The following is a 20,222-nucleotide window of genomic DNA, read 5'->3' as shown; positions in this document are numbered from 1 at the left end:
TGCAGATATTCCATTGAAAGTCTGCCATTTACAGCTACACATTTTCATTTACAACATTAACAATGTCTACCCTGTATTTCTGATCAATCTGATGTTATTTCCATGGACACATTGTTTTTGCTTTTCCTTCCGAGGAGATTTCTGAGTGACCCCAAACCTTTGAATGGTTGTGTATGTGGTTGAAGGGTTCTGGTGGGGGGCGAAGACGACGACTTAGAAGGGAAGAAGCACCTTTAAAGAGTAATCCATAGAGATGTGAGGACAGACCGGGAACTCTGTTCAAGAAGAATAAGACATTTCATGTACATTCTGAAAGACATTGCCAATGTCAGTGCTTGTATACTATGTATATTGTTACGCTACTTGCCGAAATTGCTCTTTGTAAATATTATGGCAGATGAGACTGACATTTAGATGTTCAACGAAGTAACTGTCTGTAGGTTTGCGAAACAGTTCAATAAATACTAATAACATTGTAAATATTCAATATAATGCACAATAATGTGATTTTTTTTATGTACATTTCTTCATGTAGACCTATTCTTCAAATTAACTTTGCTTTTTAAACAATAAAGCGGCTCACTGATGAGTTGGACATAAACCCAAACCCACATTGCACGACCTGACAACTCAGTTCCCCTCTGGCTGTCATGTCCTTAATTCCTGTCAACAACAAAAATGGTGACGGTCATTAAAACAACATTTGCATAATATTGCAATGGGGAGAAACCCAGTGAACGGACACACTGAAGGTGTTCCGGGCCCTGAAGAGCATTTCATAAACATAAACCTGGCAGTGATGGGCAGGAGGTGTTGGGCAGGAGGTGAGAGAGTAATCTAAGAACAGAAGATCAACTGTCTTTCTGGGGATGCAGCAGCGTCTGAGGTGGCTTAGGGAGGAATTGGCGAAGGCGGTCGTAGCATCGGTGGCCTCTCCATCCCCCTCCATCTCTTTCTGCTCCGCCATCCACAGTGGTTCGTACACCAACGGATTGATTTCTGAAGTTTGACAGTGATGGAAAGTCGCATGCTAATAATGCAGCTGAGAAAGTCAGTCCAACCTCATGAAGGAAATAGTACTAGCGATAACCGGTGCAGCACACAAAACGGTGAACGTGTTATACCAAAGGCTAGTAGCAGTCACTTTGGGAGAACATGATCACAATCTTTTTCGGGGGAGCGATCTCGGTAACTTTTGGGAAAGTGTCACACGCTATCTTGGAAGGTGACGGGTACATTTTCGCATGTTAACACTATAAAAAAAAATATTATATCCCGTTGCAACTCTATACCAACAAGCCTGGTTAATCTGAATAATATGTAACGTAAAAACAGGATTACAATCAGGGATAATGGTGGGTATGTGGGTTGGTATAGATCAGAATTCCTTTCAGACAATCCGGAGTGACTATATTTGTCTATTCCTGTGTAGCTGAATTACTCAGTCTTTGAGAAAACCCTGCTTTGTCAGAATTTACAACAGATTTCCCACCACTTCCTGTTGGAAGGTCACAGTTCACCGAGCAGTTACATACAGTTCCAGAAACCCCACCATACGATCTACTATTACCGTCAGTTCTGGATCTATTCACTCACAGTACATCCTTTCTATGCATCAACAGTCACCCCTGAGATTGAACTGTCTTTCCTGGTACATTGGCAGTTATTTCCCTTTTATTCATTTTGTTATGGGTGTGTGAAAGAAATGTTCCAGATATGTTTCAGGAAAGTCCAGGAAGCACATTATCATTTAATGTACAGATTGACAAATGTTATGAAAATTAATATTTTTGTTTATTGCATATGTATGACAAGAATTGCACAACAGGGGAGACATTTCCTGTCCACAACACAGCCCTGGCAAGATTACCATTATATCTGAATATCATGGCCCTGACTTACTGTTACACAAGACGACCATCACATCTGGATAAAACGGCCCTAACATTCTGTTACACTAGATGCCCATTACATCTGAATAACACAGCCCTGACATACTGTTACAGTAGATGACAACATCTGAATAACACAGCCCTGACATACTGTTACAGTAGATGACAACATCTGAATAACATGACCCTGACATACTGGATAACCATTACATATGAATAACACAGCCCTGGCAAACTGTTACACTAGATGTCGATTACATCTGAATTATAAATCACATTTTAAAGGACATTGTTACAATTCTGCTGACAGAAAATGTAACATTTACAGTAGTAGTGTTGTGATAGAAGGGTTCTTAAAAGATGGAAGTGGCAGACCTGTGATATAGCATGGTTGCAGATTATTGTTAACCTTCCATTGAGCAGACACATGAAGAGATTTAGGCCTTACCATGCAGTCTCTGCCATAGCGGATGCATGGCATTTAAAAGACAGCAAATTTCTGGTGGAAAGACCACAAAGACACATTATGTCAGAGATCTGTGATGAAACATAAGGAAGCTTGAGGTAACGAGCAGCATTAGTTCCTGGGTTTTGGACCAATCAACAATAATGCATTTTGGAATGTGGGAGCTCATAACCAGGAATGGACCCAGAACTTAACTGAGTACACTGAAAAACTGTAGAATTTAGTACTGGGTTAACAGAGATAAAAAGTTACATAGCTGAGGGAACCGGATCAAATTGAATCCTGGCCTTGTTATGTTTAAGTGTGCTGGAGAATATCAGTGAGGCAGGAAGGAAAGAACACTATATACACAGATAAACATGTCCCTTTCATCGATTGCTCTTTCACGTTTGGTCCTTAGGTTAAAAGCCCAGTCCCGGTTTCCAATCGCTCAGAGAAAAAGGGGGTGAGCAGAGTTAGAAAGGGAGGGAGGGGGACAGAGAGGAGACATAAAGCCGGAATGGGTGGAGAACCAACATCAGCAGGGTCGCATTCAGACTGTTACAGTGTGCAATGTATGTGTCCTTTTGTTGGATGAATGAGGGTCACGCCGAGAGTGGTGAAATCGTTTTGTGAGAGTAGGCTTCTGCATATCTCTGTGTGTGTGTGTGTGTGTGTGTGTGTGTGTGTGTGTGTGTGCGTGCGCGGCGAGACGGCCGGAGGGGGATGAAACAGGCAAACAGAGCCAGCAGTGTGTTTTCCCGAGTGGGAGGGGTCAAGGGGGAGGAAGGCTGATGAGTCACATGATATTTGGTACTCTCTCGCACTCTCTTTCATTCACTTTTTTCAGAACAAGATGAACAACGTTTGTTCAGTAACACAGAGAAAACCTCCGACCAAAAGTAAACTTTAAATATAAATATATACATATCTATATATATCTATATTTTAAATAAAAAGATATATTGCAGTATTTACGGATTAGGGAACAAAACACTGCAGGTCGGTCTGCAGCGTCACATTAAAATACAACAACATCGTTCTCTTCAGTTCCTGGTGTGGATGAAGGCCCAGTGTGGCAGGGTCTTCTCAGGACCTCATCCATGACACTGATCCATCCAAGTTTGTCCTCAGAAAATGAGGTTATGGTTGTCGGTTGACGAAGCAGTAGAAGCAGGGAACAACAAGGCCCGTGTGTGCGTGCATTTCCCTTCACAGAGTGGTGAACTGGCTAAGAGCTAGCTTCAGCTTGTCAGCAATCTGATCAATGAGAAAACAACATTACCAACATGCAACAGGACACAAGAACTACACGAACAAGGAAATCACAACTGTAGCAAGGGTTGTCATGCTCATTCATGGAACGCTAGTGCCAGTTTTTGCTTTGTTTTGTCCTTTTCACTAACATCCTCGAGGGGTAAGGGGAGGCGAGGGGAGGTGCTGGCTAATCTGTGATCAAGTACCAAGGAGCAGAGACAGCCCGCAGGCAGTTGAGCCACTATGGGATTAGTTTGACACATGAGAACTACAGTAACGAAAGCAGCCACAGCGTTTGTCACCCTCTTCAGACAAGTGAGACATACAAGGTATGGCTGCATGGCTCCGGAGATGTTTTGAAAGACAACACCCCAATGCCTTCTCTTCTCCCTCTCAATCTCTCACCGTTTCATAGAACCTGATCTGTTCTTCCAGGTAATGCTGCATGACTCTGTTGTAGTCATAGATACGGTTGCTATGGAAGTGGTTCATCTCAGCTGTATGGAGAAACAGGTGGCAGGTAGAGAGGTCAATTTACATACAGTCAAACCACAGTTAGAAGTGTGTGTGTGTGTGTGTGTGTGTGCGTGGCTGTGTTACCTTGAAGTGAGTAGGACATGATACTGGTGCGTTTTCCCATGGTCACTTTGTCCTGTGTGGTGATCTTTCCAGCTAGCATCATTTTATCAGCTTCCTTCACCTTATCTATAGCAGCCTAAAGCACACACCCACACACACACACACAGACAGTCAGTCAGTCCAGTTGGACTAGTACGAATGTTCAATAGTGAGTATGTTATGGTTATGTAAACAACTAAACCTACCCTTTAACACTAGAACAGTACTACTGTTATCTGTTGAGCATGTTATGTTTATTTAAACACCTAAACCTACCCTTTAACACTAACACAGTACTACTGTTATCTGTTGAGTATGTTATGTTTATGTAAACACCTGAACCGTCCCATTAACACTAATACAGTAGTGGTATATGTTCTACTGAACCTTGTGCCCTGCCACAGTGTCATGGAAGCTGCCGAGCAGTCCTTTGTATTCCTGGTTTGTTTCCATCAGGAAATGAAGGTCTTTTTTGGGCTGAAAAAAAAAGAGGTTTGTTTTCACTCCGGGTCCAAAGTTCAGAGTATGAGAGCCAGAGAAAACCAGACAGACAAGACTGAGGGAACAAATAATAGGCAGAAAGATATGAAGGAATGGGGAGAGAGTAGAATTGCAAAAACCTATCAAAAAAACCTATCAAAAAATGTAATATGGAATCCTACAACCAGGATTTCTAGAAAAACCTGGGACCATTTAGGATTATGATTTTTGAGGAAGTATACAACGAGATAAGTACAGGAAATGCCTCAAGGACATGGAGGACCATGAGGATGTGATGTGTATGTGTGTGCGCGCGTTACCTGCTCAGCCACAATCTGCGCAATCTCTTCATAGGTTTTCCCTGCAGCTGTTAGAGCATCTGTAAGCGTGGTCTCTCCTGCACAAAACACACACACAAAGGTTGTATTCATTTCTCTTTATACATACATTTTCATTGTCAATGTGCAGAAGAATCAGTAAATCAAGTAATACTTTTTGCAAATGTTCACGTTTATTTGGTAGAAATAATTTTAAATGATTGCTGCATATGTCTGGCTCTACACAGGCCTTTCACTCAAGGAAATCGCCACCTCTAAAGACCCTGCAGTGCCAGCGTGTTGACTGTCTATGTGCTCTTCACATAGTGAGTTCCTTACACAACCGCTGCCAAACCTCCCCATCATTCACGATTTCATGGAAATGATCCAGCTTGAACCTCTATTTACACTGCATGTCTGGGACGTACCCCTGTCCAATGTGTTGCCTAAACAGAGTGCCTGTTTGGGTCATGCAGATCTTTCCCAGAGCCTGCGGTTACGAGTCACAACAGACAGGTTTGTTGTACAACGCGTTGAAGTGTGGTGACTCGTAGACTCCACCACATGAAGACACCCAATCTTCTCCGGGGAGGAAGAGGCGATAGCGACAACAGAGCGAGGAATGGCTACGTACAAATAAAATACACAGGCTCGGGAACCTTCAGCCCCCAAGCGAATATTCTGGAGAAGGAAAGACTGGAGGAACGCCAACTTCACAGCAACTCTGTACAGTACATCTGCTAGGGCTTCGTGTGGCGACACTGTCTGTTACTCAGACATTACCTTGTTACTCAGACATTACCTTGTTACTCAGACATTACCTTGATATCCACTAGTGTTGAACACAGACGACAGATTCTGAAAGGCCTTCCCAATCTTCTGGTACTCCTTAGGCAGAGCTAAACAGGTCAAACGTGGAAACAGAACTGGGTTGATGCGCTGCAACGCGTAAAGACTTTCAATAGGAAATGGTTAGGAGGGAGGTTTAACTTAGGAGAGGAGCTGGTTGCAGTTTTCTGATTCAAAAGCAGCAAATGTGTGTCTGTGTGTGAAACCTACGGCCAGTACATCGTTTCCAGTGTATATTGCCCACGTTCAGCAGGTCTTTAACTCCATCATCCATTGACTTGGTAAACTTGCTGAACAGCTCACACCTCTGCTCCCTGCACACGGTCACACAAAATAAGACATTTACTTTAAAGCAAACCGTTGGTGTGTGAATTCATGGAATCTCAGTGTGTTTGTGTGTGTACCATACACTTCAACTGAGTCCAGCTCTGGTGCCTCAGGGTCAATGGTGGAGAAGATCAGAGGTCCAACACACTCATCCTTCTCAGCTTTCCTCTTTCCGGTCTTCCACTCCTAACCACACACAGACACACACACACACACTCCATCAAGTACCGAAGGCAGGAATAAAAAAAGGGCTGTCCAGTGCAGAATCACATGCTGGCACCGTTGGCATCTATTCCCCTGTAAAGCTTCTAAATGCTGTTGTGGTGTTTTATCTCACATCTCCTGCAGGCTTAGATGATTTTCATGCTTAACATTTGATTTATGATAAGTTTTGACGGTCCTGTTGAGTCCAGTGGTGAGTGCAACCACAGGACCCTGTACATTCTATGTGACACGTCGCAGGGCCAAAGGACCCAACACAACCACAGGACCCTGTACACCCTGTGACATGTCGCAGGGACAAAGGACCCAACACAAGCTGTACCGCCACTATACTTGTGCATATCTTAACATTCCTGAATCAACAGGAAATGTGATAATTAGGCCCATGTCCCCACCTTCTCGTCGTTGTACGTGAGGAAGAGCTGGAAGACCTCACTGCGGGAGATGACCGGATGACGGCACATTCGACACATCCACCCCTGAAGCCTCTCCATCCTCATCTTAATGAACTCCTCCTCAAAACGACCTGACAGAACGGAGGGAGCATGACCTCAGTACTGGGAAGACCATATCTTATTGTTAACAGTCATAATGGGGTGTACAAGTTCACATATACCCAAAGAATGAATAATCCGCTGCGTTGCATTGAAAGTATCGTACTCTGAATAACAGTCAACGTGTCATTGGGAATACTGTTTTATATTTGAAGACCTGGGTGTTTCAGTAAATTGCCATCATTTCACACAATCCTTTTGTGAGGCGTAGCCAGAGATGACTAGTTCTGTAAGATCGCAATTGTCCGGGTGGAAAGTGGGGATTCTTCATCTACAGACTCCGTGTTATAGCATGTTTAAGGCATGTTAAGACTTCATCATATGTGAATATTATCATCCACATTATATCACCTTTAGGAAACCACGGTAGGACTGGCCAACCGGTTGGCATGGAGACCATCCACTAACCTGTGACTTGTTTGTCGGGAAGGGAAGGGATGGGGACGGCAGAACCAAACTTCTCCAACAGGCGCTCATACAGCCAATCAAAATGCTTATACCTGTGATTGACAGGCCTGCTGGTCGTCTGCAGGACGACAAGAAAGGGAAGAGAGTCAGAGGAGTGTATTTCTGCACGTGTGTGTGTGTGTGTGTGAGAGATACTTACATTGGGTGTGACTTGGTATTCTATGTAGCTCTTCAGGCCGTACAGCTTGGAACCTTTTTTAGGGTCGGCCACAACACAGTCAAGAGGAGACTCTGGATATAACCACACTGGGCCCACATCTGCTATCTACACACACACACACACACACCAAAAAATGCATACACACAAACAATAATGACATTATCTTTAACATCTATCCCACAATAGACGGCGTGGTGTAAATGTTCAGGACAGATCTGACGACTCACGTAGATGGGCAGCCTGTCCTTGCCTTTAGGTGGTAGTTTAGCCAGCAGGTACAACTCAGGGTTGGGGGTCTTGGAGAAGGGAAACCTGGGGGAGAAGACAGACAGCCATCACAGTCAAGCTACTGTGGAGCCGTAGTGCCACATCAGGGGATTCTCCTGGACGGAAACACTGGAAATCTGTTAACGCTCACAGAGAATTAAACACTGGGAATCTGTTAACACTCACAGAGAATGAAACACTGGGAATCTGTTAACGCTCACAGAGAATTAAACACTGGGAATCTGTTAACGCTCACAGAGAAGTAAACACTGGGAATCTGTTAATGCTCTCAGAGAATTAAACACTGAATCTGTCAACGCTCACAGAGAATTAAATACTGGGAATCTGTATGATAAACTATTACATATCATTATCTTCCTGTTTGCTTATGCATGTGTGTTTTCACTTGTTGAGACATACATGAATACGTGTGTGTGTGTGTGTGAGTTTTTCCTACTTGTACAGACATATATGAATGTGTGTGGAGTGTTTTGTGTGTGTGTTTTTCCTACTTATTGAGACATGAATGTGTGTGTGTGTGTGGAGAGTGCTTGTGTGTTTCATACTTGTTGAGACTAACACAAAATTGTGTTTGTGTGCAGTGTGTGTCCTACTTGCTGAGTGTTCGTTTCCTGTGTGAGTGTAGGTTGTGTCCCGTGGCTCCTCCGTCCTCATCCACTGGTGTGTCTCCATCACCTCCTGTAGACCTGGAATCATCCCACTCTTCATCCCATTCACCATCATCATCTTCCTCACCTACATATGCACACACACGAATTACAAAAAACTACAAGTAAATAAATACCAGTGCAAAGATCTTGCCTAAGTGCGTGTATGTCTGTTATACCTGCGTTGTGTTGTGTTTGGGGGTGTCCCTGGGTGTTCCAACCCCCGGCAGGTTCGCTGGGGTAACCACCTCCCGGGGACCAAGGGTTGTTACCGTTAGCAACCTGAGAAAAACAACAGCGGCACTGAAGTTCAAAAACCACACACACTCAAATACCCGTAATACTCCTACAAAAACCACACACACTCAAATACCCATAATACACCTACAAAAACCACACACACTCAAATACCCGTAATACTCCTACAAAAACCACACACACTCAAATACCCGTAATACTCCTACAAAAACCACACACACTCAAATACCCGTAATACACCTACAAAAACCACACGCACTCAAACACCGATATAATACTCCTACAAAAACCACACACACTCAAATACCCATAATACTCTCACAAAAACCACACACACTCAAATACCGGTATAATACTCCTACAAAAACCACACACACTCAAATACCCATAATACACCTACAAAAACCACACACACTCAAATACCCGTAATACTCCTACAAAAACCACACACACTCAAATACCCGTAATACACCTACAAAAACCACACACACTCAAATACCCGTAATACACCTATAAAAACCACACACTCAAATACCTGTAATTCTCCTACAAAAACCACACACACTCCAATACCCGTAATACACCTACAAAAGTTGTTTTCAACACTGGCTCGGTGTGTATCAGTGGGTTTCTGTTCCACAGGAACAAAATGGCTTCAAGGTTAAGTGCTCTAGCTCTGAACCACGCAGTTTTAATGGCCAAACATTGTATATATGCATCCCGTTGTACCCAGTTTTAATGGATAGAAATCAGGTCGATGTGTGTGTGTGTGTGTGTATGTTTGTCTTATTGGGTGTGTTTGTGTGTGTCCTAATGGCTGGAGAGTGTTTAGACTTGGCCTTGGGGTTTCGAAAATATGCCCCCAGCGCCATGGTAGCAGTGAGATGCCCCCGACGCCATGATAACAGTGAGATGCCCCCAGAGCCATGGTAACAGCGAGATGCCCCCAACGCCATGGTAACAGTGAGATGCCCCCAGAGCCATGGTAAAAGTGAGATGCCCCCAGAGCCATGGTAACAGCGAGATGCCCCCAGAGCCATGGTAACAGCAAGATGCCCCCAATGCCAGGGTAACAGCGAGATGCCCACAATGCCAGGGTAACAGCAAGATGCCCCCAATGCCAGGGTAACAGTGAGATGCCCACAATGCCAGGGTAACAGCGAGATGCCCACAATGCCAGGGTAACAGCGAGATGCCCACAATGCCAGGGTAACAGCGAGATGCCCCCAATGCCAGGGTAACAGCGAGATGCCCACAATGCCAGGGTAACAGCGAGATGCCCCCAATGCCAGGGTAACAGCGAGATGCCCACAACGCCAGGGTAAAGACATCTGTCCCATCATGACAGTCTAAAACATTAACCATACACTGGTCCCCAGTAAATGTCTAGTTTCGACATCATCAGTTACTACATAACCATGTTGATGTATAATAGACACTTATATTTGCTGTTCACAGCCCTCTCTACACCCTCATCTCTCTACCCCCCTCCCCACCCACCCATTTCTCTACTCTCTTTCTCTCTAATTTCCTCCTCTCTCTGATTTCTTCAAACAGCTGATCACAACAGAATAACAAACTAAGATGCAGCTGATCACAACAGAATTACAGACTAACAAAAACAGCTGATCACAACACAATCACAGTCTAAAAGCAGCTGATCACAACACAATCACAGTCTAAAAGCAGCTGATCACAACACAATCACAGTCTAAAAGCAGCTGATCACAACACCATCACAGTCTAAAAGCAGCTGATCACAACACATTCACAGTCTAAAAGCAGCTGATCACAACACAATGAAAGTCTAAAAGCAGCTGATCACAACACAATGAAAGTCTAAAAGCAGCTGATCACAACACATTCACAGTCTAAAAGCAGCTGATCACAACACAATGACAGTCTAAAAGCAGCTGATCACAACACAATGACAGTCTAAAAGCAGCTGATCACAACACAATGACAGTCTAAAAGCAGCTGATCACAACACATTCACAGTCTAAAAGCAGCTGATCACAACACAATCACGGTCTAAAAGCAGCTGATCACAACACATTCACAGTCTAAAAGCAGCTGAATCCAGAGAATAGGAAATATAACCTTAAGTCACTTGCTGTGACACAAGACCTCTGAAAGAATCAGTATGTAACCTTTATGACACAGACCTAGATACACACACCCACGGGCTCGGAGTCTGCCCTAAAAAGCCCTACACACTATACTAGTGTGTGTGATGCGTCAGTGTATACCTGAGTGTTTGTGTTGTTGGTTGACTCATGCCTGTAGGCATCAGGACAGGCAGCTGTGCCAGCCTGACAGAGAGAGACAGAGAGAAGAAAAGTTAGAAGAAAGAGGGGCAGGTCTGAGAAGGGGGGTACTGTACATTGTCATAATCAACCTCTTGGACTTGACTGTCTTCCATTTTAACTTCACTGGCCTATTCCCTACTTGATTCCGGTCTTCATCTGCAGGATGAAAGCATTGTCATCTTTATCACATGGACCTCAGTGAACGGAGGTTTCAAAGACACTGTTTTCCAAACACCAGTCCACAATAGCAACGTTTGTTCAGTCCCATATTGAAGTGTGTTACTCCTGCTCTCTAAACAGGGCAGAACTACAGCAACAAAGGGCTGACAATCACCCACGTGTCACCTGTCACGAAACTGGGAGTGGTGATGGAGGCTCACCCAGAGATACAGGTTAGACAACAGGTCTGACTGACTAACTGAGTCACTGAATGACTGACTCGATGACAAATTGACTGACTGCCTGATTTACTCATGTCTGTCAGAATTGCTGCCCTTGTATTTTCTTTTGGGTAAAGTCTTTGCGGACTGCTGTTTTATTGAGAACAGGATGTAGTAACTATGGGTTTGGTATTGCTGCGTTACCTAACTGCCTTCACCTTGAACAAACAATAAAAGAGGGCCATCATGCCTCTGTTTTGGTGAAAAGCTCAGGGTTGGGCCATGTGTTGAGTAGACAGTGTTGGTGTACATTCAGACAGTTTACCAAAACTACAACAAAATAAGCTTCTATTTCTGTATCCGATGGGGTTTTACAGTTGGTCTGTCTGAGACAATTAATTATTAAGTGTTATTCTTCAAGAGTCATGAATGTATAGGTCAGGTTCTAAGTGTTGATAAGTGGTTGGTACAGTCAGTGTTGATCAGTGGTGGGTTTAGTGCTGATAAGTGGTGGGTATAGTGATGATAAGTGGTGGGTATAGTCAGTGCTGGTAAGTGGTGGGTTTAGTGATGATAAGTGGTGGGTATAGTCAGTGCTGGTAAGTGGTGGGTTTAGTGATGATAAGTGGTGGGTATAGTCAGTGCTGGTAAGTGGTGGGTTTAGTGATGATAAGTGGTGGGTATAGTCAGTGCTGGTAAGTGGTGGGTATAGTCAGTGCTGGTAAGTGGTGGGTTTAGTGATGATAAGTGGTGGGTATAGTCAGTGCTGGTAAGTGGCGGGTATAGTCAGTGCTGGTAAGTGGTGGCTTTAGTGTTGTTAAGTGGTTGTTATTGTCAATGTTGTTAAGTTCATTTTATCGTCCCAGCTCTACTCACCTGTATGTAGTCTTCTGGCACAAGCCCACATTCTCCTTTGGAGTTCTGAGCTTCTACCCATCCTCCACCAACATTCTACAGAGAGAGCGAATGTGAGTAAGGGTGAGAGAATGTGTGTGAGAGAGAGAGAGATGTGGACATCAGCCAACCACATAAAATCCTTTGCAGTGTCATCAACAGCAGACTCCTACATTTCCTGAGTGAAGTCAATGTACTAAGAAAATGTGCAACTGTCGTTTGACCTAAACACTATGAGTGCCCACAAGTACCCCAAGCACATCCTAACTGACAAACCAACATTACGGAAGCAAAGTCTTTGTTGATTAAAAAAAAAGAATGTTTGGACACAATGGCCCTCATTTATCAAAAGTGCATACACCAAATTTCCAGCGTACACCTGGCGTACACCCAAAACCACGGTGACAAATATATTATGATCCACTGTAAAAAAAACAATAACATAATTACAAACTTCAGTGTTTATTTTTGTGAAACATGGACTTCAAGGTTTCATTTGTGTGACTTTACCAAAGCATTTGACTTATATGTATTCCTTCAGATGCGAGCCTGTGCGCTTTACATGATGTTTCAGGGTTAGGCCCGGCAGTTGCGCATGGACTGGGTTCAGTAATAAAAGGCTTTAAATTACCAAAATATAATTCAGACTGACAAAATAATAAAAATGACATTCTTCTTCTTTTAAATAATAATACAAATAATAATAATAACGACATTCTTCTTCTAAATAACAATAAACGTCATTAATAATAAATATTATGAAATAATAAGACGAATATTACAAATTGTCATGCAATTATTAATGTGAATGAATGGTACTCCACATCACATCATCATCTTTTATTCCGCTTTTTAAACTGCCAAATGAAACAATTTAATTTCTTTCTACCTTCCTGGTGATCGTCTCACTCTCCACGTCAGAGAAGTTTCTCTTTTTTGCCGTCTTCCGTGTGTTCATGGCGTAAAATGAGGGCGTGGGGGAAGTGGAGACTTGAATATATAGGGGCGTGTTATTCTAATGACGATCGTTTTCAGCCGCGGCTTTCATCAAGGGCAGGTATTGCGTACACCTGGATTTTAAAGGTACGCACAGCTTCATAAATCAGGCGGTGAGAGGAGTGTAAGCAAAATCTTACGCCAACATATACGCCCGTTTCTACGCAAGAATGATAAATGAGGGCCAATGTGACAAACACACACATTTCATCTCTCAGGGCAAGATGGTGAGTCAGGGGGTTTGAGGTAACTCCACAGGTATCTCCACAGGTATAAAGTGAATGAGAGACAAGGTAAGACCGGGAGACAAGGTAAGACCGGGAGACAAGGTAAGACCGGGAGACAAGGTAAGACAGAGAGACAAGGTAAGAAGGTCTTTCCACAAAATCCAAAACACCCTACAACTAAACATCCCATTTAGCAGAATCAAGACTCTGCAAAATATCCTCAGAGTATGGGGCAAAATCCCAACTATTGCATGCAAACCAAAATTAGGAGCATACTCACAAATGATCAAAAACACTAGGTAAATGTATATTTCTATATAAAATGTATATTTTGTTTCTCAAACCCTCTACAACAACGTCCTCATCTACAGAGGGATGAACCCATAGAAGAGCCAAACATACATACGCACCATCGTTTAGATTCATTAACCCACCCAGTTAATGAAGAGCGTACCCGCCCGGTTAATGAAGAGTGTACCCGCCCGGTTAATGAAGAGTGTACCCGCCCTGTTAATGAAGAGTGTACCCACCCGGTTAATGAAGAGTGTACCCGCCCGGTTAATGAAGAGCGTACCCGCCCGGTTAATGAAGAGCGTACCCGCCCGGTTAATGAAGAGCGTACCCGCCCGGTTAATGAAGAGTGTACCCGCCCGGTTAATGAAGAGTGTACCCTCCAGGTTAATGAAGAGTGTACCCGCCTGGTTAATGAAGAGTGTACCCGGTTAATGAAGTCAGAGGCAGGGCCTTCTCTCATAGAGCTCTACTACTATACAATGATCTGCCAATTAAGGTTAGAAATGCAAACTCAGTGCAAACTTTCAAGTGTCTACTAAAGACTTGTCTCTACAGCCTGGTCTATGATTACAGGTGCTGGTCACAAAATTTGAATATCATAAAAAAGTTGATTTATTTCAGTAATTCCATTCAAAAAGTGAAACTTGTATAATGTATACATTCATTCCACACAGATTGATATATTTCAAGTGTTTCTTTCTTTTAGTTTTGATGATTATAACTGACAACTAATGAAAACCCCAAATTCAGTATCTCAGAAAATTAGAATATTGTGAAAAGGTTCAATATTGAAGACACCTGGTGCCACACTCTAATCAGCTAATTAACTCAAAACACCTGCAAAGGCCTTTAAATGGTCTCTCAGTTTAGTTCTGTAGGCAACACAATCATGGGGAATACTGCTGAAGACAGCTGTCCAAAAGACGACCATTTACTAGGGCAAGACACAAAAGGTCATTGCTAAAGAGGCTGGCTGTTCACAGAGCTCTGTGTCCAAGCACATTAATAGAGAGGCGAAGGGAAGGAAAAGATGTGGTAGAAAAAAAGTGTACAAGCAATAGGGATAACCGCACCCTGGAGAGGATTGTGAAACAAAACGCATTCAAAAAGAGTGGACTGCAGCTGGAGTCAGTCCTTCAAGAACCACCACGCACAGACATATGCAAGACATGGGTTTCAGCTGTCGCATTCCTTGTGTCAAGCCACTCTTGAACAAGACACAGTGTCTCGCCTGGGCTAAAGACAAAAAGGACTGGACTGCTGCAGGGGTATGTTCTCTGATGAAAGTACATTTTGCATTTCCTTTGGAAATCAAGGTCCCAGAGTCTGGAGGAAGAGAAGAGGCACAGAATCCATGTTGCTTGAAGTCCAGTGTAAAGTTTCCACAGTCAGTGATGGTTTGGGGTGCCATGTCATTTGCTGGTGTTGGTCCACTGTGTTTTCTGAGGTCCAAGGTCAACGCAGCCGTCTACCAGGAGGTTTTAGAGCACTTCATGCTTCCTGCTGCTGACCAACTTCATGGAGATGCAGATTTCATTTTCCAACAGGACTTGGCACCTGCACACAGTGCTAAAGCTAACAGTACCTGGTTTAAGGACCATGGTATCCCTGTTCTTAATTGGCCAGCAAACCCGCCTGAACTTAACCCTATAGAAAATCTATGGGGTTTTGTGAAGAGGAAGATGCGAAACGCCAGACCCAACAATGCAGAAGAGCTGAAGGCCACTATCAGAGCAACCTGGGCTCTCATAACACCTGAGCAGTGCCACAGACTGATCGACTCCATGCCATGCCGCATTGCTGCAGTAATTCAGGCAAAAGGAGCCCCAACTAAGTATTGAGTGCTGTACATGCTCATACTTTTCATATTCATACTTTTCAGTTGGCCAACATTTCTAAAAATATTTTTTTTGTATTGGTCTTAAGTAATATTAAGATTTTCTGAGATACTGAATTTGGGATTTTCATTAGTTGTCAGTTATAATCATCACAATTAAAAGAAATAAACATTTTAAATATATCAGTCTGTGTGTAATGAATGAATATAATATACAAGTTTCACTTTTTGAATGGAATTACTGAAATAAATCAACTTTTTGATGATATTCTAATTTTATGACCAGCATCTGTAAGTGTAGTCTGGACCAGAAGCGTGAAGGTGACCAGAAGGCTTGATACTGTCCACACTTGCTGTTTTGCCAGGTGGGCTCTCATCGCCACTGGGATGCCCTCCCTACAATGCCATTCGGGGGCGGAGTCACTGGCTTGTTGTTGACTCTCCGTTGCGCCCTTGTGCAATTAGGCTGTACTCTGCTGGCAATACTCAGCCCTCATTCAGGGTGGATGTGGTTGGTGGGTTTCCTTTTGGTTGATGCTTGGCAATGTGGATGGATTGATTTCCTGCTTGTTGGGCCCTGTCCGAGGCCTCCCGCAGATAGGGCCACAGTGTCACCAGACCCCCCTGTCTCAGCCCCAAGGTCTTACGCTGCTATATTATTGTGCCGGGAGAGTAGGGGTCAGTTCGCCTTCTCCTCTAAAAATCCTTGTAAATCTAAGATGTTCCCTGTGTCCTGCCGTTTTAAACTTAGGAGGACATGAGGTCCTGGCCCACACCTGAGGAGTACCTGGCTTGAAAGACCCATTGCTGTCCCTGTCCAAAGTTCTCCTGGTTGCAGATCAAGACGATACCTGATGATTTCAGCTGCCACTGTGTTGACACCTCCCCCTCCCTGGTGTTGTCCCTGTCCTCGTCCATCTGGTCATTGCTTCCGAACTGGACTAAGTTTAAATAGACTCTGGACTCAGATAGCCCACATGCCTTTATTAATTATTACAATTTGCACTCTTAATATGTTAACCCGGCACAGCCAGAAGAGGACTGCTCACCCCTCTGAGCCTGGGTCCTCTCTAGGTTTCTTCCTAAATTTCGGCCTTCTTAGGGAGTTTTTCCTAGCCACTGAAATCCAACACTATTGTTGTTTGCTCCTTGGGGTTTAAGGCCGGGTGTTTTGTAAAAGCGCTTTGTGACAACTGCTGATGTAAAAAGGGCTTTATAAATACATTTGATTTGATTGATTAATGAAGAGTGTACCTACACGGTTAATGAAGAGTGTACCCGGTTAATGAAGGGGTGTATTTGGTTTATGATGTGTACCTGGTTTATAATGGTGAGGATCTCTCCTTCTTTGACTGTCAGCTCATTATTTCCTGGTTCAGCTGTGAAGTCATACATCACCTGGGCCTACAACAGAACAGCCCCCAACACACAGAAACACAGTGAGAAGGAGAGTAAAGGCTGGATTCCTTGGTCGACCCAGACAAACACACACCTTCCCTTCTCAACGAATGGTAGGATAGTCAGCAGCAGTGAAACGAACCACCCCCCAGCACACACACACACACACACACACACACACACACACACACACACACTCCCTTTCTGTCAAGTCTGTCATTCTCTTCGAAGAGTTTCAACAGCCCAACTGAGACAGATACCAATGTACAGTATAGGTAATGACAGTGAGTATAGAAGGCGTTCAATACATTAGGGTTAAAATTGTAGCACGATCCCATAACGTGCCGATCGCTGGGATACAGCAAATAAAACATAATACAGAACGATAAAAAATAAACAATAAGATTGGATTGGTTTTCGAATGTGATTTGACCGTTAAACTATCTTTGAGCACTTATAACTCCCTCACCCATACTTAATAATATTATGTAAATATATATAATTCTTAACATCGTGTCAGGAAAAGCTGAATAAACGTTCCTACCGTTGCCATCGCTCCAGCATTTACAGCGGTTTTTCACAAAACGTTGTCTCGGAGAAAACACCCCGCATCAGAATAAGCCCAACGAAAACAAAGCGAACTAGGCTACTCCCAGCTCTAAACACTACGCTTCTTGCGGCGTGGTTAAAACGATTCGCTTTCAATCGTCTGAGCCAACAGCGTGTTGGTAGTTTTCCCAACAACAGTGGTTTGTTGGTGACTTTGTAAACTCGCCGTGAAGAGGGAGAGCGGGTGAGTGGGAGAGTAGTGTGGAAGGCACCCGGAAAGAGCGGCTCTTCCTCCAAGCAGGAATTCCGAACATGTTATCGGGGTGCGGATACAGTTGGACTGTTCAGTAACTTCAGTTCCTTCACGATAGCGGTCGTTCCGCTGTCACAGGTTTTACTCGGTAAATAAACACACCCGTCACCGAGCAGACATTCAAGAACTTAAGTGAATAGATATAACTTTTTAACAGGATACAGTTGTTTCCTTCGTAAGCACTTGTGATCACTGACTTTGTAAATGTAGTCACGGAGATTTAAAACTGACCAGAGTGATAGCATTGTAGACAACATTAACAAACCATACAGGCAATAATAATCATGGATACCGATGAGTCCATTGAACTAAACCATGTAGGCCTCTTTAGCTTAGACTATTAATCTATTAGGCTATATACGAATGTATAAAGCTATGTCTAACAATCCCTCTTTAAAGCCATTACATTGCAAAACAATTCTGATGAGGTTGTTTTAATAATCTGCGCTGGCTGTTGAATCTTTTTATTTACATTGGCATATCTATCTGATATGTACGAGGGATGGGCGCGGCTACAGGCCACAAAAGGGACACCGTCTCCAAACAAAGCGACTCTTGTCTATACCAGAAACTGTAGTCAGATGCAGGATAAAGTGAGTAAAGTGCGCCATCAAGTGGTGGTCAAGTATGTTATATTACCTCTTCCTCTGCCTCTGCCTCAATCAGACAACACAGCGTTCACACTTTCTCAACCAAAATCAACATGTTGATATCCACTAAAGTATTTATTTTTCCATCGCTGTTGGTGAGTTTTGTTTGCTGTTGGCTGAAGTAATTTGAAGTACTAGCTGGTAGTAGTTTTTGTGGGTGGCAGTAGCAGCAGCAGTAGTTTTGTGGAGTATTAGTATTGACTTGGTTCTTCAGTTGTGATGAACTGGAGAATCAGAGAGGTCAGGTCTTCCCTCAGGAATATCACACTGACGATATCATGTGACATAAGTACCAAGAACATAATATCAACTTTAAACAAGCCAAATTGCCCCAAACTACACTGGACCCCTGGACATGTCTGGCCACTGTGACACAGCAGTACCACACGTCAATAACTTAGACCACTGAGCCACTCAGGACCAATTCAAGTTCTTTTTAGAATTTGGGTTGGGTTGCAATGTCAGTCTTTTAATGCTATTACTATCACTTTGGTACCATTTTCAGTTCAAGTATGTGGCAATTTTCCACAACCCTTCGTACAAAAAACTTAACAGATCATAAAAAAGTAAAGCTAGGATGGGTTGTCACACACCTGTCTGTTGTTGAGGTGCATCAGTCAAACAGGACCTAATGTGGTAACAGAAGACTAATCTCTGCACACTCAGAATCAATGCAATTTTCAATTTATTTGAGCTTTCGGTCAAACAACCTCAATCAGAGTAGCATGCTCTGTATGCTGTATATGCTGAAGACTTGAATAATGAATAATGTTATTATTCTGATCATTGATACAGTATATTTGTGTGCAGGGAGAGTTATAGGTATTGGAGACTTCAGGTGACACCTCCCCATTCTTTCCTTGCTCAAGGAGACAGTTTTTCTTTTCCCTCTTTATTCCTGACCGAAGGGCTGCGATCAACTCATCACTGTTGAATACTTTGTCATCCAAGTTTTCAGGTCTTTTGATAGTCCAGGCCCCACCTTGGCATGTAGTTTCGGGTAGGTCGGTTGCCATGGCGTAGTGAATGTTCCCCCTACCGCTCAACAGAGGGGGACCAACACCACAGGATAACAGTGGTGCTGATGGACCAGTACATATTGAGTCAGATCTCCCTGCCATACAGGATCTCTGAACCAGACAAAGACTGGAGAATCCAATTGCTAAAACAAGAAGACTAAGAAACTAGCTACTCAGGCTTTTTGAATTTCTCCAACACATACAGTGGATATAAAAAGTCCACACAACCCTGTTAAAATGCAATGTTTTTGTGATGTAATAGAATGAGACAAAGATAAATTATGTCAGAACCTTTTCTGCTTTTAATGTGACCTATAATGTGAGCAATTCAATTGATAAACAAAAACTGAAATCTTCAAGGGAGAAAAATAAAAACCTTACAATAACCAAGTGTGCACACCCTCTTTTAATGGGGATTTGGCTGTGTTCAGAATTAACCAATCACATTCAAACTCATGTTAAATAGAAGTCATTATGCACCTGCCATCATTTAAAGTGTGCTTCCAAAAGCATCAGAGGGATCTCATTGTTTAAATATATTAGCCAGGAGAAGGGTACAAAATAATTTCCAAAG

The 20,222-nt window shown here is 43.2% G+C and overlaps 1 protein-coding gene across 1 annotated transcript; it reads right to left on the bottom strand.

The window, feature by feature from the left end:
• Nucleotides 1–1,778: 1,778 nt before the first annotated feature.
• Nucleotides 1,779–18,365, bottom strand: snx9a (sorting nexin 9a). The gene is made up of 18 exons (XM_034297578.1): nt 17,662–18,365; nt 17,037–17,123; nt 12,348–12,422; nt 11,032–11,094; nt 8,704–8,806; nt 8,471–8,612; nt 7,817–7,901; nt 7,569–7,694; nt 7,370–7,487; nt 6,803–6,933; nt 6,268–6,371; nt 6,069–6,172; nt 5,831–5,908; nt 5,013–5,089; nt 4,600–4,689; nt 4,195–4,309; nt 4,000–4,091; nt 1,779–3,597 (listed from the first exon to the last, which is right to left on the bottom strand). Exons 1-18 carry the CDS (start codon nt 17,668–17,670, stop codon nt 3,550–3,552), a joined length of 1,647 nt encoding a protein of 548 aa, XP_034153469.1. The 5' UTR covers nt 17,671–18,365; the 3' UTR covers nt 1,779–3,549.
• Between the last annotated feature and the right edge of the window lie 1,857 nt (nt 18,366–20,222).

This window comes from Esox lucius, chromosome 15 (genome assembly GCF_011004845.1).
Source record: "Esox lucius isolate fEsoLuc1 chromosome 15, fEsoLuc1.pri, whole genome shotgun sequence".
Taxonomy (NCBI): domain Eukaryota; kingdom Metazoa; phylum Chordata; class Actinopteri; order Esociformes; family Esocidae; genus Esox; species Esox lucius.
The sequence above is the reverse complement of the archived record's forward strand: the minus strand, read 5'-3'. Positions and strand labels throughout refer to the sequence as shown.

Excerpts from the sequence above, each read along its gene's own strand:
- snx9a (XM_034297578.1), bottom strand. Across the intron at positions 8,807-11,031 it reads CCAACAACACAAACACTCAG|GTTGCTAACGGTAACAACCC; the intron begins GTATACACTGAC and ends TGTTTTTCTCAG. Across the intron at positions 6,934-7,369 it reads TCCCGACAAACAAGTCACAG|GTCGTTTTGAGGAGGAGTTC; the intron begins GTTAGTGGATGG and ends CCGTTCTGTCAG.